Source organism: Macrotis lagotis, chromosome 3 (assembly GCF_037893015.1).
Source record: "Macrotis lagotis isolate mMagLag1 chromosome 3, bilby.v1.9.chrom.fasta, whole genome shotgun sequence".
NCBI lineage: Eukaryota > Metazoa > Chordata > Mammalia > Peramelemorphia > Peramelidae > Macrotis > Macrotis lagotis.
In genome coordinates this window covers 173,003,996-173,027,021 of record NC_133660.1, presented here as the reverse complement: position 1 = coordinate 173,027,021, position 23,026 = coordinate 173,003,996, and the positions used below count along the sequence as shown (strand labels likewise).

The window sequence follows — 23,026 nt, the reverse complement described above, 5'->3', positions numbered from 1 at the left end:
AGTGGGGGGTGAGATCAAGGACATGTGAGATGAAGAGTAGCAGAAAAGGGAGAACATGACTTTTTTTTTTTTTAAACTAATCTATGAGGTGAGGATTTCAGCTGAAAAAGTGAGGAATTCCTGGAGGAAACTTGCAGAGAGAAGGGGGCATTTGAAATAAGTCATTGTTGAGTCACCTAGGTGGTCCAGTGGACAAAGTATGGAACTTGATATGAGGGAACCCTAAGATCAATCCTCTCAGACATTCTAACTTCTTGTCTGTGATGAAATCATTTAACCTTTCTGTGCCTTAATTTCCTCATTTGTAAAATAAAGAGAAAAACAGTATCTACCACACTGGGTTATCAAATGAGTTAAAAGTGTTTTGTAAGGGGCAGATAGGTGGCAGAGTAGATAGAGTACCAGCCCTCAGGAGGACCCGAGATCAAATCCAGCCTCAGACACTTAATAATTGCCTAGCTGTGTGACCTTGGGCAAGTCACTTAATCCTGAAGTCTTAAATACATAAATAAAAGAAAGTGTTTTCTAAACCCTAAAGTACCATGAAAATTTTAGCTCCCTTCTCTTCACCTCCTCTTTGCAAAGAGAAAAAATATTCTCTAATAATGATAATATTGAAAACAATGAAAATCTTGAAAGACTTAGGAATTTTGGACAATGCAATAAACAACCATTATTTCAGAGGACCAGTGATGAAGAATGTTACACATCTAGTTTCAGAAAAGTGATATAATAAACATACAGAATTAGAAGTACCATTTTGGAACATAGCCAATTATGAAAATTTGTTTTGTTTTGCTAGAATATTCATTATAAAACTGTTGCTTTTTATTTTTCCGTTGGGGTGTGGGGTGGGCAGCAAAAAGAAAACAAATGTTTGATAATTGAAAAAGCAGTAATCTAAAAATTACTTTTTTATTTACATTTCTGTGTACATCTCTTATAATCTGAGGAGAAAGTAAATCCCTTGAGGGAAGGAACTGGTTTTTGTTTTTATAACTCCAACATCTAATATAGAGGCTTGCACATAGTAGGTTTTTAACAAATATATGTTGAATTGAATTAATGCAATCTGTTGTAAAGAAAAAATAATGCAAAAATAACAGACTCCAAAAATTTTAGACTTCATAGGATGCTCAGATTAATGAAGCCTTAATAAGTACCTAAATATAATCACATCATTATATTTTCACAACAGGAAAGATGAATCAAATTTATTACTGATAAATTTCTATAAAAATTTTCTCCCAATTTTCTGCTTTCCTTTTGATTTTGGCTACATTTGCTTTAATTGTACAAAATATTTTTAATTTAATGTAACGGTAATTATCCTTTTTACACATAACTTTGCTATCAGTTATTTATAAATTGTTTGCCTATCCATAAGTCTGCTATGAAATATGTTCTATGTCCTTCTGAATAAAATAAAATTATTATTGACACAACTTATACTTCTTCAAAAGAGCTGACTAAGAGTGTGCCTATCCTATCTTCACGAATGATTTTCAGAGTATGATCATCACTTTACTTCCTAGAGGAAGAAGAGAACCATATCCCATCTGCATCCACTTTTGCCAAGGAGATGGACTTATATAGTGAAAGTAACTGGGATTCTATAAACTGGTTCCATCTTTGTATATGTTTTATGCATTTTTTCACTTCTTCCCGTCTTTTTTTCAATAAGACTTCTTTACATGGTTGGCTATAACACATTCAGCATGAAAAAAAGGGTAAGGGAAAGGAGAGAGGGAGCTGATATGAAAGTTAGTACCTTAAAATTACCAACATGAGTAGGTATATGAATTCAGACTGTTCAAGGTCCTAGCCCCCAAATATGGGGTTTCAGATATAGGCATCTTCAAAACTTTAACTAAAGAAGTAATTTAGGTGCCACATCCATATTGAAAGGAAAAAAAAACATGGATTCTAAATGCAGAGCAAAGTATACTATATTCATTTTTTTAGGTTTTTGCAAGACAGTGGGGTTGAGTGGCTTGCCCAAGGCCACATAGCTAGGTAATTATTAAGTGTCTGAGGCCAGATTTGAACTCAGGATCTCCTTACTCCAGAGCCAGTGCTCTATCCACTGTACCACCTAGCCGCCCCTATATATTCATTTTTTAAAACTTCTTTTATGTTTTTACTTTCTCATTTTTAATTAGTTCTAATTCTTCTTTCACATGACTAATATGGAACTATGTCGAGCATAATTGTACATGTACAACTATATCAGATTGTTTGTTGCCATGGAGAGGAGGGGAGGAAGAGAGGGTGGTAGAAAAATGTGGGACTCAAAACCTTGCAAAATAATGAATGTTGAAAACTATCATTGCATATAATTGGGAAAATGTTTGTGGAGTCATGAAAAATTTTTTAAAAAAGAATAATTTAGGGAGGGTGACTTAAATCAATTTTTTTCATATCATGAACTTTAAGAAATTTTCGCCTCAAAAGAGTGACTCCAAAAGACCTATCTTATTTGAAAAAAATCCATATATTATAGATTAAAGGTTTTATATACCAAACATCTAGAACAATACCTAGGGCATAAGTTTTTAATAAATACTTCCTGTATGTTAGACTTGCTAACTATCCTTGTAACAAGACTTAAAATTTAAAAATTTTTGGCAGAAGAAATGAAAGCAATTATTTTCTTTTAGGTTTTTGCAAGGCAAATGGGGTTAAGTGGCTTGCCCAAGGCCACACAGCTAGGTAATTATTAAGTGTCTGAGACTGGATTTGAATCCAGGTACTCCTGACTCCAAGGCCGGTGTTTTATCCACTACGCCACCTAGCTGCCCCATCAAAGCAATTATTGAACCAAATCAACTAAAATGATAAAAATCACTAAAAATCTTCCCAAAATCATGATAAAGGTTCCAAATGATATCCAAAAAGGGATCAATTTATATTTTATAGCTCAGGGATTTCATAATTCAACAAGTCATAAAGATTTCTGAATTTCAACTTCAAACTATGTTTCAAAGCAAAGTTTCATATTCCCATTTTCTAAATTTCAGAAAATTTGTAACTATAACATAGGATACTTGGGAAAATAACTTAAAATAATAACTGACTAGTAGTGTGATTTTCTTCTCAGTTATTATTTTTTATGTTATTTTCTCAAGGACCCTGTGTTATAGTTACAACCTAGATGAAGAGACATAAAACGCTATCTTCCCAATTTCCTCAGGTGCAGTAAAATGTACCTGTCACTAACGTACTACTCTGATGTTGTAAAACTGTAGATGAGTGTTCTCCTGTTTTCAAAACCTATGTTAGCAGATTATCATCTCAATAAATGGGAGTTCCAAGGCTATGTTTGTTTAAGGAGTATTTTCTTTAAATGCAGAGTTTTTCAGAGAGTTGATGGTCAGGTAATTAAATCTTGTTTAGCTCCTCTAACTCAAGAAAGCTGTCTATTTATGCAAAGAGTTGCTATCTGCATGGTGGAAGGACCCACATTCATGAAATCACAAATCCTTAAATTGAGTAACCAGGTATAACCAGCAAAATTTATAGAATATATATCTGATTATATTATTATTTAAATACAATCTGACAAGAAACTGTAAACCAACCTGGTAACCCCAAATCAGCTATAGCCAAACCAGTAAAAGGAAAATTATAATCATATGAAGAAATGTTTTTTCTAAATATAACTTTAAATTACTTAAATTATAGTTGTGGTTAAAATAGTCTTTCATTCTGATGGCCTGAAAAACGCACTACATCTCTTGTTAAATTTTACCATCCTATTTATAATTAAAAAAATACAAAAAAAGTGTTTCCTAACAGACTTTTACAATATAAACATTAATATTTATGCATTAAAACCAAATTATTATAAAAAAATCAAAACCTTAGTACAAATTCTTCAAAGCATGTGGTTTATGCAGAAGGAGCCCCACATTTCACTAAAAGAGGCTGGATAACATTACCGCAAAATATCAACAGGGGTTGATGTCAACGACTTCATGCTAAACATCTGTGTTACATTTTCATTGTGGAAATTTTCCCTTTTGCCTAGAATATACATTTATAAACGCTCATAAATCAAAACTCTAACAATGCAAAATAGAACCTTACTGCTCCTTTGCAGTAGAGCCGTAACTTCCCAGATGGAGTGCGGACAATCACTGACATTCTTTTTCTGGTGCTGAAAGAAAAGAGGCTTTCCATAATGTGCACTTAAACCAGAATGTGCATAGAAATGCTTGCCATGCATCACAGACTTTAATACTCGCAGTGCAGAAATAAATTCGAACCAATAATGGACCACATCCTTCCGGACAAACAAACTATTCCCCAGGAGTAAAGTTAGACATTTTTGAAGCAACATTAAATTTTTTCAAGACACTGGGGCACAATTTACTCTCTAGGAGGAATAATTTAGAAAATGATTCTCTAGTGACCTGAAAGAGTTAATGCACCTCCCAAAATACTACTCCTGGGGGAAAAGTTAACTCGATAGGTTCTGGTCCAGTGTTTTCAGATTTGGTGTATTTATCCAAATATGTACCATAGTAGATAAATTGCAATGCTTAAAAGATAATGTAACTAAAAAGAAATGCAATCAATCTATCTTTAATTTTTAATAAAAACACTGATTAAGTTAACTACTGACCCTTAAAACAAGAATTTGGACATTTAAAATGATCCTTCTTCAGTGACTGGAGGCAGCCCTCTAGTAGCATGCAAAATCTAATTTACATAAATAAATCTGAGCTATCAAGAACAAACATTTCATCACTGTGGTTGATGATACAGATAAGCACAGTTTAATGAAAACTGCCTGCCAAATGCACAAAATGTTTCAATGCATCAATGAAGAGACAGCAAATTATACTGAGAACAGAATGGCACCATAAAAAAGATGCTAGGTCTTCATTTGGAATCCTACATGGTTTTTTTTCCATCACTAAAAAAAGATCCTTTTATGATAACTGCACCTATGATTCTCCCACCCTGTTTATGAGCTTCTCATGAGCAAGAATTGTTTTGAGGTCAATTGGATTCATTATAGTAATTAGGAATAGCAGTCTACTTCATACATTGATAGCAGTCTACTTCATACATTGATAGCTTCATTTGAAAGTAAGTTAATAATACATTGTTTGGGGTATTTTTATTTGATAGCACATAATGAATTAAAAGCAGCCTGCCTTTTTAAATTTTTTTTTCAGTAGGAGTAACAATGGTTTCTTTGACGCAAGACACCAGTATTGCAAAAGGTCATTTCAGTTCTCATGGGTTGGAAGGGCAGATCTTTGTAAATTATAAAGTGCTACATAAATGTGAGCAGTCATTTCAATCAGGGGCATTATCATCATTAAGAACATAATCAAAGTATTTTTTCCTGAAATGACTGTTTGAATGGGAGGCAGAGTCCCTAGGTTCTCACATCTCTATTCCTAAAGTTTGGACCTAAAACCTAAGAAATACAAAGAAATGTCTTCTCCCACCACATGACTGCACAAAAAGCCAACTTAAGTCCATGGACAATAGGAAAAGAGGCTCTACCAGCAAAGTGAGCACCAGAATGATCAAGCTACCTTTTAGGGAAATAGTACACAGGGATATGTGTCACCTGTAAGGAAGGCTCTTTATTATGAGACAGCTAAAGCAGTTAGCTCCCTCAGGAAAACCCCTGGGTTTAGAAGCTTTAGAAGCCCCAGGGAACCTCATCAAGGCACACTGACCAGAAAGGATAATAGAACTTTCTCTCAGACTACAATAAGGTTCTCAGACAAGGACAGCCCAAGCTCAAGGACTCTGAGATCTCAAAAACTCAGCCCTAAGATTTCAAAAAGGGTTATGAGAATCCAGTATCCTGAATTTCAAAGATCTAGAGGCCTCACCCCACAAAGTTGGAGGTTAGCAAGAACCCTGGGGAACCAGGATAAGATCAAATGGGATTGATCATTTTAACCAAAGATGCAATAAGGAGTGGAGTCAGATACTAGCACAAGGTCTCAATTCAGGAACTAAAGTTGCAGAGATTAGAACATCAAAAAAAAAAACAAAACACCAAGGAGTATCAAAAACCTAATATAAATCTAGAGATTCACTGAGCAGAAATTCAAATGAAAAATAGATTTTCTACAAGCATTAGATGAATATCTTAGGTGAAATGAAGCTAGAAAATAATTCAAAATAGAATAAATAGCTAAGAGAAAAAAATAGTAAACTGTACCAAAGAAATGGACTCCCTGCAAATGGATAAGATAGAAATCAATAACTTGAGACCATAGGAAGGAATAGAAGAACAAAATCAAAAGACTGAAAAAAATTTTTAAATAAGCTATCTGAGGCTAAAACAAACAAATGACCTAGAAAACAGGTCAGGTAGAGATAATTAAGGAATCACTGGGGTCTGTGAAAATCATGATTTTAAAAAACAATATTTCATGAAATTATATAGGAAAATTGTCCAGATCTATCAGAACACAAGAGCAAAATGAAAATAGAAGGAACATACTAATCACCTCTTGAAGAGAACTCCAGAAGGAAGTTTCAGGAAGCATCATTATCAAAATTTAGAATTCCCATGTCAAAAAAAAGTAGCAATTCAGGTATCAAGGAAAGACAATCAGGATCACACAAGATCTGGCAGTTTCTACTAAAAATGAGGAGATCTTGGAAAATAATGTTGTAAAAGGCAAAGGGAATAAAGTTACTATCAAGATTAAATTATCAGTAAAGGTGGAAACAATTACAAAATGAACCTTTCATGGAATAGAGGACATATTAATTATTGCAAAAAGACCAAGCTGAGTAGGAATTTTGAACGAAAAACAATTCCAGAGAAATCAAGAAATGCAAATTTATTTGAGAAAACTGGAAGAAGCTTTATAATTTGTCATAAATGGGGTATATGAGTAAAAGAATATATAAACATAGAAGAAAAGTTTGGAGGAAGTGTGCATCAGATGAATCTCAGTTTTTTTCTTTCTGAAATGGATAGAGAAGAGTTGAACCCAAATACACATTTGGTATAGAGAAGCAAAAAATTCAACAAGGAAACATATGGCTATAGGAAGGAAAGGAGTTAATAGAAAAGATGTTATGGGAGGGAATATTCCCAAGTCAAATAAATTTCCTGATCCTGCAGGAGGGAACTAAAAGAGGGGGGAAAGGACTAGAATTAAAGAGGGTGACTTAGGTTGAATGTAATGGAAAGTTATTGTGCCATAAGAAATGACCGAAGAGATACTTTGAGAGAATCTGGGTAGTATAAACGAAAGCAGAAATGAGAAGAAACAAGAGAATATTTTATGTAAGGGTAACATTGTGAAAAAACAGCTGTGAAAGACTTAAGAAATTTCCTGATCAATGCAACTTCCAACTATGTTTCCAGAGGACATGATTAATGCCAGCTGTTGATAGCGAGGAGATAGACACAAGGTACTGGACATATATTTTGATACAGTTAGTACATGGATAAGTTGTTTTTTGACATGGATAATTTATTAAATTGATAACTTCCCCCTTTGGTTTATATTTAGAGAAGTGTGATTGGGAGGAGGAAGAAGTTAATAATAATGATACTAGAATAAAAGAATACATTAATATTTTTTAAATGCACAAAAGAGAAAAGAAGAAGTATGGATAATTAGGACAGTTTTGAAAGTTAATGTGTAGAATTAAAAAAAGCAATCTCTATGAAACAGAGAATCAACTTTTTATGTTTTGCTGCATATATAGAAACACTCTTTTTTGGTATTTATGTTTAGAATAATTTGTTTCATAAAAAATAATTTGAATTAAAAATATTAATCAGAAAAGAAGTATTTGTTTCCTTTTGATGAAGCCCAATTACCTGGAAACAGTTATCTTAGAAGAGAGGAAATCATTTCCAAATATCTATTTACTTGACTAGACAGATAAATATAATCATATGTATATGAAGAAACAAGTCACAGAAATGTTACGAATCAATGCAGAAGAGATGAAGTAAACAATTATTATAGAAAAATAGAAAATAAAAACAATTAATTATTTTTTTTAGTTGTTTGCTGGTCATTGATCTCTGCACCTATTAATGATGCACAGTGCAAAAGCTATCTAAAAATATTCCTCTCTAACCCTATTCTGGTAGTTTGAAATGGGTTGCCTATGCCTTATCACTTAAAGACATGTCTGTTAACTTTTATAAACAAAGTTTAAATATTTTAGAGAAAGTCTAACATAAAATGGAAATATCCATTATTAAAACATTTAAATAAAAATAAGTATGAATAAATCCCATATGTAAGTGATTTAAAAAATAATAATAAAAAAATCAGTGAAACATTTGGTTTACCTGGTAAATTCTAGGACATTGAGTAATTCATATCTTTCTTCCTGTCCAAGCTAAGAGGAAAAAACAATAGTAGTAAGAAACTATCTTTTTTGGCTTTTGGACAAAATTTAGCATCAAATATAATTATGCATAAATGTAGAAAATGTGAATATATTATCTTAATATGAACTTACGGAATCTATAATGACTGAGTCAGGTGTTCTTCCAGTGAAAACAAAATTCAGCTGTTTAGCTGCTCTGACCAAGGCTCCTTCATCTGTTTTAAAATATCATTTGATGTTAGTGTTTGCCAGGGAAGCATTGTAGAAATGTTGCGGTTAATTAAATAGAGGGCTGAACTTAGAGCAAGCAAGACTTGGGTTCAGGTCTAGTTTGTAGCACATAATGGTGAGGAAGTTTACTTTCTGGCACACATCAGGAGATTAATAAATGCTTGTTGTTGACTTAAGTCATAGGCAACTCTCTAAAGTCGATAAGCACAGGCATCAATGTCACATGGTGGATAGTGTGCCAGACCTAATTATGAATCAGGTTTTAGATACTTACTGGCTATATGATCCTAGGGAAGTCATTTTTAACAATATCTACTTCACTTTATAATTCTCTAGCTGTGTGACCTTGAGCAAGTCACTTACTTTCATTGCCTTAAATAAATAAAAATTTAAAAAACCCAAATACATTTTGGCAGGTGCATTAATATATGTAATACATATTTACAATTTAATTCAACAAACACCATATATCTGGACTTATGGAACAAATTTTATAGCCCCTGGAACAAACAGTTCATTTTCAAAGTCATGACTTCAAAGTCCTGAAAGATTCTCAAACTCCAAATGCTGTTATAGGCAATATGCAAGTTATTAAGGTAAAAGAAAGATATTTTACATGTTTTTCAAGGTCAAATATTGACCAAAAAAGTTTTTACTTAATGTTTACTTAATAATTTGATCTATTTAATTTGCTAGAACTTCTTTTTTACATTAACATATTGATCAATTCATATGTTGCCAAAATATATTTTTTGGGGAGTATTTTTTTTTAAGGCACAGAAGTTAAGTGACTTGACCAGGGTCACACAGCTAGGGAATTATTAAGTGTCTGAGGTCAGATTTGAATTCAGGTCCTCCTGACTCTAGGGCTAGTGCTCTATCCACTGCTGCCCCCATAATATATTTTTAAAGTATGTTTGTTATTTCATTTTATTATTTTGATTTTTTCTCCAAATTTGTGATTTCATTCCCCATATATAAAAATCACTCCACTGAAGCAGATGGATTGGTCTTATGTATCTTATTATAGCTCTCATTTTTATAAGGTTTTAAGATTTGCAATGTTTTACAAACATTACTTTACTTGACCCTCAAAACAACTTTATGAGGTAGATATTGTTAAAATGAACCAGACAAAGGTTAAGTGACTTCCCTAGGATCATATAGCCAATAAGTATCTAAAACCAGATTCATAATTAGGTCTGGTACTCTATCCACCATGTCACCTTGATGCCTGTGCTTATCGACTTTAGAGAGTTGCCTATGGATTTGAACAGTTTCTATTAATTGATGCTGATGTGATATTTGTCCTTCACAAAGAAGACCACACCATGACAAGTATGTGAATTGGATTTGACTGAGAACGTCTCACTTTCTCCTCCGGAGTCATCTAGGTCCAGTGGACAAATATGAATCAGGATGACTGGAGATGACCCTGGATGCGAGGCAATCAGGATTAAGTGACTTGCCCAGGATCATACAGTTAGTAAATGGCAAGTGACTGAGGATGGATTCAGACTCCTGACCTCCTGACTCCAAGGTCAGTGCTCTATCCACTGTGCCACCTAGTTGCCCAATTAACTGATGCTATCCTAAATTATAATAACATCTTGGCTTGGTTGAAAGGGCATTGTTCCAGAGTCATAAGACCTGGGATAAAATGTTGACTCTGGGCAACTCTTTCTAACCTCAGTTTCTTTATGTATAAAATGAGAAACTTGAACCAGTAAATTTACAAGATCCTTTCTAGTTTTAACATCCTAATGATTTAATATAGATTTATCATTTTGATCACTTAAGGTTTTTAAGGACTGAAACTTGATCAATAAATCCACTAACTAAAATGGCAACACTAGAACCAAAATTTAATATTAAGGGGAAAAATTTATTAAGAGATTAATATGTATGAAACACTGTGTTAATACATACTTTACAACTATTTAGCCTGCACACCATGGAATAAGATAATATTCAATAGAATATCAGTTTATTTTATGGAGTTTTATAAATCCACCATTTCAATATCGAATATACTATAAATCAGACTGTTTGCCTTTTTAGAGATTTGTGTATATAAAATTGGCACTGTAACTAGTTTAAGACTTAAGAATACCATGAAATTTTGCGTTATTCATTTGGTACCTAAGTTATCAATGACTACTACATCATTGTAATAGAAACAACATCAAAAAACTACCTTGACAATCTTTTCCAATGATATAGTCTATTTCCCATTGTACTAAGCTTATAATAAAAATTATTTGCTTAATGGCTCCACAATGAAGAGATGTACAAAAGGACTGACACTATGGACAAGCAGAATTTTCTACTGTAAGTTTTCTTGTATTGACAAATTATTACTCTTACTTTAAGTTTAGTTATTCATAAAGAAGATATAAATAGCATGAACATTTGTTGTCTGTATATCAGAAAAATGTTTTTCATTCAGTATTAAGTTAATTATATCTTAAAAATTGAACATAAAAGTTATGTTTTTAATATTATCAAATGTTTTAATTGGGCAAAACTCCCAAATTATGAAACAGAGTCTCTAAGTCTACATAAAGTAGATTCTATCTAGCAGTGTTATTACCTTACTTTTAGAAATGGTATTCATTCACTTTGGGAAAATAAATGTTTGCATAATCTTAAACAGAAACATTTTCTATGGTAAGAGCTCTGACAATTACTTAGTTGTTACCTGGAGATGCTGCTTGGTAAATAATCTTATCATCTTCTCGTTCTGGTACTGCTGTATGACAGACAGCCATCATTGTAAGAAATTCACATATAATTGGCGCAGTTGGCTAGACAGAAAAGAGAAAATAAATAAAGCTGCTTATCATTTAAGTGTCCTACGTTATCATCTTTGTATATCTTTCCACAATTTCTTTAAAAATGAAGATATCTCAGGGGCAACTAGGTAGCACAATGGATAGAGCACTGGTCCTGGAGTCAGGAGGACACTCAATACTTAGCGTGTGACCTTGGACAAGTCAATGAACCTCACTGCCTTGTAAAAAAAAAAAAGCAAAGTGATAGATACTTCCTTCCCTTCAAGAGACTACAACCTCATTGCCTTGCAAAAACCAAATTAAAAAAATCAAGATATTTCTATCTCTCTACCAATAATTTTTTTTTTTTTAGGTTTTTGCAAGGCAAACAAGGTTAAGCGGCTTGCCCAAGGCCACACAGCTAGGTAATTATTAAGTGCTGAGACTGGATTTGAACCCAGGTACTCCTGAATCCAGGGCCGGTGCTTTATCCACTACACCACCTAGCTGCCCCACTACCAATAATTTATAAATGGAAATTTATACTGAAGAAAATTAGCCCAATATTCTGTTGTTTAGAAGGTTTTAGTTACAGGACTGGTTCATTTAACAAATATTAATTGAATTTCTTATTGCTCCTATATTCCATATAATGGATGTAGGAAATATGATAAAGAATAAGAATAATCCCTGTCCTCAAAAAACTTGTATTACAGCAGGGAAATTAAAGAGAATTACTAAAATGATAGCTTGGAGAAGTTTTCTAGACACATAATACTTGGACTTTGTCATGTCTTTTAAAAAATTTCTTATAAAGCTTTTTGTATAAGTTGCTCTGACTTTCCATGATAAGTTGGAGAAATGCTCTCTGGATAACAGAGTGGTTGGACTTACTTGAAGCTGGTTGAAACATTTACCTAAAGAATTCAGGTCTAGACTAATATTAACCTAAAAGGTCATTTCTAGAGAAATATCCAGTCCAGATTCTGTTTTATTAGTATTCTAGTGACCTGCAGAATGAGATGACATTTATAAAATATGAAGATGATTAAAAGCAGAGAGCAATAGCTACATGAAAGAATCAGGATATAAAAGGATCTCATTAGACTGAAAAGTTAAGCCAAAAATTACATTATGAAATTTAACAGCAATAAAGGTGAAGTCTTAGACATGAGTTTAAAAATCAATAATCTAAATACAAGATGAAAGACACATCAGGTAGAAGACCATTTGGTAAAACAAACACCTAAACTCAACCCAATTTAGAAGTTTTGTAGCATTCCAAGGCCAATTTGATTGAAAAAAACATGACCTAGTATATATGATCTTGCCAAGCTACCTAAGCTAGTCTTGGACTATTTGAGAGATGAATAGTATCCTGAATGAACACAGTGATACTCCCTGAGGTACTGTTTAGTTCTGGATATCATATTTTAAAAACCGGAGTAGGTTCTTGAGGACAACCAAGATGATGAAGGACCTCACATTCAGAGGACTAACTGAAGGAAGTAAGGAACTTAGTCTTTGTAGGAGAGTACTTGGCAACTCTGACCAAGATTCACCACTATGCATTGGCCTTGACTCCTCATTCTTTCTGATCTATTGTGATAGAGGCAATAAGGTGGCACAATGGATAATGTATGGGACTTGGAGGCAAGAAGATATTTCTTTTGATACTTATTAGTCTTGCTATATCCCTGGAAATAATCACAAAACTGTCTCTAAACTTCAATTTTGTCACCATTAAAATGGAGAAACAGTGCCTCTACCTAATAAAGTTGCTCTGAGGATCAAATAAGAAAATATATGTTTCTTAAAGTATTATTATATTCATGAGAGTCAAAGTGGCTAGAGGACTGGATATGAGGTCAGCAGGACCTGGGTTTCCATATTGCTTCATATATTACTTATCTCTGTGACATTGAACAAGTTGAGTAGTCTCTCTGTTTCTTTTTTTTTTTAGGTTTTTGCAAGGTAAATGGGGTTAAGTGGCTTGCCCAAGGCCACACAGCTAGGTAATTATTAAGTGTCTGAGACCAGATTTGAACCCAGGTACTCCTGACTCCAGGGCCGGTGCTTTATCCACTGCGCTGCCTAGCCGCCCTCTCGGTTTCTTTAACAAGAAAACTGGTAATATTAATAACTCTTGCTCTTATGAAGTTAAGGTAGATTAAAATGTTTTCTAAATATAAAATGCTACCCAAATTAAAGTATAAAAATTATTCATTCCTACATTTAACAACTTATTAATAAGTTGTTAAATGTACAAGTGAATACCAGCTGCAGAGTGTGACATGAATTTTAGAATATACCTTCTTTGTCAGAGTTTTTAACAGAAATAAGAAAAAATAACAATGATAATAGTATTTATATAACAAATTAAGATTAGCAAAGGTCATCTCATTTAATCCTCACAACTAATAACCCTGTGAGATAGTGGCTATTATTTTCTCTATTTTATAGCTGCAGAAACTGAAAATAAAATAAAAATAAAAAACTATAAAAGCTTAAGTGACTTGCCTAGGATCACAAAGCTACTCTGAGGCCAGATATGAACTCCTACCATCCAGACTCTAAGCAGCACTCAATGTTCTACTCTATGGAAATTCATTCTACTAAAACAAAGATGACTGTAATATACCACAATACGTAAGTTCTTTAAAGAACTGAAAATCAGAGATACAGTTTTGGTCAGTGGCTAGCTTCTGATCCGAGTTTTAAAGAGCAGTATAAGTGGCTCTGGAGGAGAAAATGAACTGACAATTACACCAAAGATGACAGTAATCTTTTAAATTTTTTCTTTTGGTTCTTTACCTTGAAGTCCTAACCTTTCTCAGAAGGGGCTTTAGACAGATTCCTTAGACAATGGGGCTAGTCTTCTAACTTATGCCAAATTAGAACCCCTCTTATCTTCAAAACTTATCTCCACAAAATCTCAAAGAGCAAAATGTGATTACTTAATAAGAGGTGAAACAATGGCTTGTTTTCTTTACTTTTTAATTTTCAGATGTTTGAAGTTTTGCAACAACTTGCAGGAGATTAAATAGGCTGCAAACTGAAGGAAACAATTTCTTTGTGAATATGATTCTTCCAGTATTGGAAGATTATAGTTTTTTTATGCAAATCCACATCAGACTTATGATTTGGGTCAGGTTAACTGATGTTTAAAAATAATCAGTCTCATAAATACTATGTGGGGAGGCAGAGTTAGACCACAGTTGCCTGAAATAGAGCAGAAGGTTTTGGCGGATTGTAAATAAAGTAAGACTCAACTATTTAACATAGTAGCCCCAAAAAGCTAACAATATATTTGATTTCATCAAGAAACTTAGCTTCTAAAAATAAGCAGAGATTTTCTTGATCCACTCTGTTCTGGGAAGACCACATCTATAGTGTTGTGTTGTGTTCTGTGGACCACTGTTTGAGAAAGACATAAGATGGAGAAGGGCAACCAGAATAGTCAAAGACCTTAAGTCCATGTCATATGAGTAGTAATGGAAGATCACAGAAGATGGTTAGTCTAAAGAAGAGGAGAGGAGAGGCGGCTAGGCGGCATAGTGGATAGAGCACCGGACCTGGAGTCAGGTGTACCTGGGTTCAAATCCGGTCTCAGACACTTAATAATTACATAGTTGTGTGGCCTTGGGCAAGCCACTTAACCCCATTGCCTTGCAAAAAAAAAAAAAAGAAGAGGAGAGGAGCAGACTTGAGATGCTGTAACATGGGAAAGACTTGTTTGGTTGTCCCCATAGGACAAAAAAACCATGACATTACTTATGTAATTTTTATTTTTATGGTTTTTTTGCAAGGCAAATGGGGTTAAGTGGCTTGTCCAAGGCCACACGGCTAGGTAATTATTAAGCGTCTGAGACCGGATTTGAATCCAGGTACACCTGACTCCAGGGCTGGTGCTCTATCCACTGTGCCACCTAGCTGCCCCTACTGATGTAATTTCAAAGAGATCAAAAAGGTGAAATGTCAAGAAAAATTTTCTTTTTTATCTGAAAGTAAAATGGAGCAAATAAAAAAGTTCATCATTTGAAGACTCTTGGCAAAGGATGGGTGACTTCTTGATCCAGTATATAAAGAGGGTACTCCTTTTCATGTTTGAGTCGGAATTGATGTCTATCAAGATTCTTTCCAAAACTGAAATTATGTTATTTCATGAAACAGAACTTAGGATTTAGCAGGAGTAAAGAGCTTCACAATGAATTCATGGAAGTTATTCTGAAAAAAACTATTCTGGTTGTTGATGTCACTAGCCCATCTTATTAAAAGCTAAACATTCTTTGCCAGCTTATGACTCAGAAATTATGATATTCCTACAGATTCATTATTTAAGAAGGAATATACAGAGAGTAGTTTGTGCTTCAGAAAACTTTTTATCATTTCTCATAAAAAATTTTTAAAAAAGTTTCCATGCCACTTACATGATTGCTTTGGAGATTTTCCAGTAATGATGAATCATCAAATATTTTTTCTTCTCCAGGCTGAGAGCCCTGCCTAATTTGGAGGAAGAGGAAGAGAGGAAGAGAGAAAAATCAATTTGTTAGCATGAGCATGTATCTATTTGTCATTTACTGCTCCCAAAACAATCAACTAAACTTCTATAATCAAGAACATTTAATAAGGTAAGTATAATATTTGTACTCCTAATGAAAATATTACAATGTTTCCTAAGAGAAAGATATTTCCATTGAGAATAAGTGAATTAGAGTTTAATATATCCGTACTAAAACATGAGTCACTTTTGTAATGTGAGGGAAATGAAAAGTATTATTGCAGCTGATTTTACAGATGGAAAAGTATGTCTGAGCAATATGAAATATGGCAATTTTTAATTGACAGAAAAGAAATATGGTACTTAAATTCAGGATGGCATTTGTGATGCTGAAAGATTTTCCTAGAATGTTATTTACTTATATGCATATATATATATAGGCACAGACATACACATAAATAAAACACATATGTACATTTATATTTATATTGGTTCACACCTGTGTTTTCATTTGCTATGGAAACTAACTCCATTGATGTAGTTCAACAACTCATCTATAAATTATTTTCTTAGAAGACTGTTCACCTGCTGGAGTGCTCTGAACAATTAAGTGACTGACCCAAGTATGGTCACACAGCTAGTATAAACCAGAAGCTGCAACTGAACCTAGTGCCCGTTTAAAGTTAGAGTCTGAATCTTTCTAAATAAATCATTCTCTAATTAGGCTTAAAGTGAGCGAGCACATAAACTTGCTTTCCTCTTTTGCCTCATAACCATATATTCTTCCATTTCTCTGTGCTCAGAGATTTATTAGCCATGAACATCCTTCTTTCATTTCTGACATTCATTTACCCTATTTGAAATTGTTGTCTAATTTTTTTTGCAAGGCAAATGGGGTTAAATGGCTTGCCCAAGGCCACACAGCTAGGTAATTATTAAGTGTCTGAGACCAGATTTGAACCCAGGTACTCCTGACTCCAGGGCCAGTGCTTTATCCACTGTGCCACCTAGCTGCCCCCTAATTTTTTAATAATCTAGAATCACTATGAGACCTCTGAAAATAGGGACTGTTTCCTAGAAGTTTTAATAAACTTTGGACAATCAGTGTCTTTATTCTATATCAAATTCATTGATTAGAAGGACAAAGAACATCAAATTTTTTTCAATTCATCTTATTGATACATTCTACAAGGATCATTACAGAGGCAATCTCCTTATTTATTCACAGTCCAAACATTTTTCATTCTTTAAGGCCACACAATATGTATAGACAATAGAATATCTACTCATGTAGAAGATCACAAAGTTTAAAGCTGAAAACAAGACTTTAGAGAAAATTAAGCCTTCTTGGATTCTGATGCCTAATGTTTCACAGGAAGCTAGTGACTGAGTCAGGTCTTTGGAGTCAGTTTAACCAAAGCTTTGAGCAAATGGCCAAGTTTTTATGAATTATATATGATTTTGCCTGTATGAAGTCAGGAAGAAACTTAGAAAAAAGTAGAAAGAATTGTTAGAGGAACATTCTCCATGTTAGGTTTTTTTTCCCCAAAAAACCAGGACCATTGATCTCATGAAAAATAGAAAAATTCCTTATTGGCACCTGTTTAACAATTTAGTTTTAAAAATTGCCTATGGACTGAATGACTAGTTCAGGATTTTATAACCAGCATTCTTGTGTCAGATGTGGTACTTGAACTCAGATCCATCTGACTCTGAGATCAGTTCTCTTTTCAAAGCTACCTCTCAAAGAGATGTTGTATGTAAATCAAGTTTAATCAACTGAAGATTCCCAAGGTGATCTACTTTTATTTAACAGAGACAGAATTAAATTTTGTTATACAAAGAAATTTCCTGCAAAGTGTTTTTCCCAGTGAATTGTTTCATTTCTAATTTCAACTGATTAAGGATGTCTGCACCAAATTTTTCCAATTCTAAATAATAAAAATTATACATTTTATTTTTTATAATGTTGGAATCCCTGGTCAGTTATAAACTCTTCCTCTATCCTTAAAAGCACTACTCTTACCCATATGCCCTAGAGAGTAGCATCTATATCAAAGAAAGAATAACAGTAAAAATGCAGAGGAATTCATAGGGGAGAAGGGTGGAAATAAATTCTTATGGTCTCAGTCATATACTAAACTGAAGAAAATGCAAAAAAAAGGAGATCATACATCTTAATCATAGGCAGAAAATACAATAGACAAATATCTTTGGGACCTGGTGAATGTAGCACTGGAAACATACTCCTTGTTATAAAAGGAATGGAAAGAACATTTAGCAATGTTATCATTGTTTAGTAAAAATGATATAGATTTGTGAAGGAGTTCATGAAGCTGGGCAGGAGGTGAAGGATGATGGAGACCATTTGAATAAGGTTAAAAAAGAGAAAAGAACAATAATATTATTAGAATACACCATACAGATCAATCTTCCAAATGGAAGAAAGGAATGCCCAGTGCTGTTCTCAGATCTTAGAACCAGGATAAAGTTGGAACAAAATTGGAAAAGAGATGTGGACTATCTGGAAGTCTCTCTACTAAGAAAATAATAAATGCTCGGCAAGTTCTTACTTGTCTTGATGATAATTTCATCCCTCAGAAGTTAGTAGTGACAAAATAAAGTTATCTTGAATTTGATTCTGACCAGGGAAGAAGACTGAAGTTACAAGAATCTTAGAAAAGTGCTGAAGCAGAGACATCTAGGCAGAGACTGACCCCAGAGACATGAAGTCAGGGGAGGTAGAGGAGGCAAATTAAAAAAAAAAGTAAACATAGTAAAAATAGTAATAATTAAATAAAATGCATATTAATATTGCTCACTAATCTGAATTATATATAATTTCTATATGATTCTAGTCATTTTCATCCACAAAACACTTGAATTTGCATATTTTAGCATCAAATAAGGAGTATATCTATAAGATGCTAGGTGAGACCTTGACAAGCAGTACCTCACCTCAGCTTGCACAATCCCTCACAAATGGGGTTGAGCACACATAATAAGCATATTAAGTGTAACATTTGTGAACCCTTTTAACTATATTTGCTCATTTTCACAGTCTAAATGATGCCAAACAGGTATGCATATAAGATAGTATTGCTGATCTTGTTTTTAACCCCCCAAAAGCCCCCAAGTGAGACAGTCAGTACATCTACCTCTCTGAAAGGGTGTGCATGTACTACCGCTCTTAGACTCATAGAGTGTAAATCCTGATTCTGATACTGTTCATGCCTCCCCAGACATGAACCCCACCCCATGTCACTGACCAACTCATACTGCAGATATTCATAGGGAGAATTTCAGAGTTCAGAGAAAAGTTATGTAGAATCCCATGTTCAGAGAAAGCCTAAAAGGAAAAGTCAATTTCTAGAGGAATGGAAGATGTCAAGATTCTGACAACTCCATCTCACATTATTTGAAGAAAGTATGGAATTGCCTATATCTAAAAATAAATCAGTGTGGTTGTATAGGAAATTCATTGGCAGGTTAAGATTTTTAAAAGAAATGTACATGCTGAACACATTATGATATATGGATGTCATGGAGTACTACTGCTCTATAAGAAACTATGAACGGTTACACTTTAGAGAAGCATAGAAAGAATTACACAAACATGCTGAGCGAAGGGAGAAGAAACAAGAGAACATTGTACACATAAACAACAACATTGTGGGTTGACCAACTATTGATGGATGCAGCTCTTAGCACTTCAGAGATCTAGGACAACCCTGGGAGACTTGTTATGAAAAATACCACCCAAAGGAAAACAAAATGAAACAAACAACAACACCATCCCTCCAGAAGATAAATGTTCACTTTTTTAAAACTTCTCCTATGTTTTTCCTTTCTATCCCATGGTTTTCTTTCTTTTCCCCTTAGTCCTAGTTCCTTGTACACAAAATAAGTAAAATGGAAACATGCTAAACACAAATGAACATATACAACTTTGACTAGACTGTTAGCCACTGAGAAGGGTGGGTGACAAGAGAAGGTGGTAGAAAAATGTGTAACATAAATATGCAAATGGAAAACTGTCATATCATGTAATTGGAAAAATAAAATAAAATGTCAAAAAAGATATGCATAAGTGATGAGAGTACAAGTCAGGATGGATTCAAGTGATTTATAATTCTATAAATATAGCCTCATTCAGAATAAAAATGTTGGACTTGCAAGGAAGAATGCTTGGATTTAAATCTTTGTCACTTAATAGCTTTATTGAGTGAATATTTAAGCTATCTGAGCCTCACTTTCCTTATATGTAATAATGCACCTAGTATCTTCCTTACAGGGTTATTATGAAGTTTAAATGAGATCATGTATGAATGATATAAAATAAAGTACTTCACAAATTTTAGAGCATTATATGAATGTTAGACATACTCACTACTGCCTGACATACTCAGAAAAATGTTTAATGGGCCAAAGTAGTCTTCTCTTCAACATTTTTCATCCATGACATACATGACAATATGGATGGATGACGACATAGGTGACATAAGAATTAAATTTTCAAAATAAATGATGATAACATTGTATTCTAAAAGATTTAGAAATAAACATCAAATTTAAAAGGATGAAGGTTAGTCAATATAAAGGTAATTGTGCAATTGGATTTTAAAAACAATAAATGCATGAGTTCAGGCTGGATGGCAGTCCCACATGAAACAGAATTATGCATTGAGTGAACTGGAAGGTCTAGATGAATTAATGGTGTGATTTAATAGCCAAATGAACCTGATGTAATACAGGCTGTAGGAAGAAAAGAAGATGATAACTGCATTATATTCTGCTGTGTTCCATTATGGGTACCACATTTTAAGAGGAATATTAACAAGCTGAAAAGGTTCCAAAAGGGCGATTGAGATAACAACATGACTCAGTACTGTATCACAAATTGTTTAGCCCAGTGAAAAGAAGATGCAGGGATGTGAAGGAAATGATTGCTATCATTAAATATTTGAAGAGTCGTCATTTGAAAGGAAAATTAGACTTAATCTTTTTGTCCCCAGAGGACTGACTAAAGTCTAATGAATGGTAGGTAAAATGCAGAGAATTTCAACTCAATACAAGGAAACAAATCATAACGGTTAGAAATCCTTCAATGAAGAATAAGCAACCTTGTGCTTATACTAGAATCTTTAAACAAAGACTAAGTGGTCATGTTTCAGAGATCCTGCAAAAATGGTTTCAGGCTTTTCAGGGAACAGTTGCCTAGATAACTTTTAGTTCCATTCCAACTCTAAGATTCTATGATCCTATATGGTAAAAGAGCAAGCAGAAGAAATTTAAATAACCAAAAATCAATAAATTATAGCAATTAATATAATTAATTAATGCCAGTCATTACTAGGCAAAATAATTTAAATACTTTTCAATAACATGAGATATGGTTTATTTGCTACCTAGAAACTGCCAAGTCCCAGATTTCAAAGGGAGATGAGAATTACTGATATGCTGAAAAAAAAACCCAAACATTTTTAGACATGCCTTTATCTATGATTTTTATGAGGATTAGTTAATTCCTCCAATGGATGTAGCGTACTGCTCCATACTATCTTGTTCAACCCGATTTTCTATGATTTTTGTCCTCCTCTTCTAAATTTATAATGAATCTAACTAATATCTTTTTGTATGTTTGGCATATCATTTTACCATTTCAGCGGCCTCTTATCTATTGCTCCCATCTTTTTCCTGGTACTATAAAGTTACATCTTTAACATCATCTATATCACCCCCCCCCATACTAGCAGACATTGATCAGATAACACTAATAGCAGGCAATAGCTAGTAGACTGCACCTTTAGATTATATATGATTGAAATTCTGAGGTAGGTTTGTCAGATTGCAGTTATATAGGAAAATATTGGCATTATAAAGATAGATCTTTATAGTGACAAAGATACAGCAAAACTGTGAAGCAGAATTCCCAGTTGATTGTTACATTGGCATTCCATAATTTATATATCCCAATATTCAAATTCATATAATTGCTTAACTTTTGGTTATTTAAATTTCCTCTGTCTGCTCTTTTACTATATAGGGTCATTGAATATTAGAATTGGAATGGAGCTAAAAGTTATCTATCACAGCATAAAATCTTGTAACATCAGAAATTGATAAATTCAGATAGTATAATATATAAATTTTTTCAGCACCAACAGACTGTGAATTGAATGAACTGGAAAGTCTAGATCCAGATTATAATTGGAAAAAAAATCCATGACATATAAATTAGAACAAAATATCAGATTTGGGGTAGGACCTAGAGATGGATTCTGTTAAATCACTATCTGTACAGCCAACTCAGTACAATTCTTTACTGGACTTTCAATACTGTCTCTACAACATGCCAAATGCTTCTCCAGCTTTTGAAGATTGCAAATGAGAAGGGACCCATTACTCCACTCTTGGATAGCTGTAAAACTTAGCAAGTTTTAGTTTACATTGGTACTAGATCTACCACTCTCAACTTTTTGTCCATTGTATCTATCTTGTAGGGCAGAGGCCATATTGGTCTGCCATTGCCTAGGCAACCTCAGGTGGGACTAGAAATAAAATAAATCTAGGAGCTTTTAAGGGTGAATTAATTAAATGTGTGATCAAACACAGTCTGAGAATGATGTTATAAATTTCCAAATAAGGGGTAGCTAGGTAGTGCAGTGGATAGAGCACCAGCCCTGGAGTCAGGAGGACCTGAGTTCAAATCCAGCCTTGGGCAAGCCACTTAACCTGATTGCCTTGCAAAAAAAAAAATAAACAACCCCCAAATAAATAGATAGATAGATAGATAGATAGATAGATATTCAAATAGCCCTTGGCAGAAAAAAATTTTTTCCACTCCTGCTCTAGGGTCAAAAAGTAAGTCCTTAATTAGCTCTTTCATAATTATGCGATGATTTTTAACTAGTCTTACTTATAACCAGAAATAAAATTATTGCTAAATTTCCAAAGAATTTAGTAAGATAAAAATATTCTAATATCACCAAGTCCTAAAGAAGTAAGTACCTAAAGCAGACAAAAACAAGAAAAAAAATCTTAATCAAGACTACCCTATGCATGCTAATCCAATGACCACTAGAGGTCCAACAAGAGCTATGAAGATCCTGTGTGTACTAGTAAATAAACCTAAGAACTAATTATTTCCCACAAAAGACCCCTGGCAAAATCA

The 23,026-nt window shown here is 33.6% G+C and overlaps 1 protein-coding gene across 6 annotated transcripts in view; it reads right to left on the bottom strand.

Annotated features, from left to right (window-relative positions):
* ATP8A1 (ATPase phospholipid transporting 8A1) overlaps positions 1–23,026 on the bottom strand; it is a 290,003-nt gene that overhangs the window by 148,177 nt on the left and 118,800 nt on the right. For all 6 annotated transcript variants that reach the window (XM_074229523.1, XM_074229525.1, XM_074229524.1 and 3 more), the window contains 5 exons: positions 15,782–15,854; positions 11,279–11,384; positions 8,479–8,561; positions 8,306–8,355; positions 4,090–4,159 (listed from right to left, as the gene is read on the bottom strand). In XM_074229523.1, the coding sequence (XP_074085624.1) occupies positions 4,090–4,159; positions 8,306–8,355; positions 8,479–8,561; positions 11,279–11,384; positions 15,782–15,854 (382 nt within the window). The remainder of the gene's footprint in view (positions 1–4,089; positions 4,160–8,305; positions 8,356–8,478; positions 8,562–11,278; positions 11,385–15,781; positions 15,855–23,026) is intronic.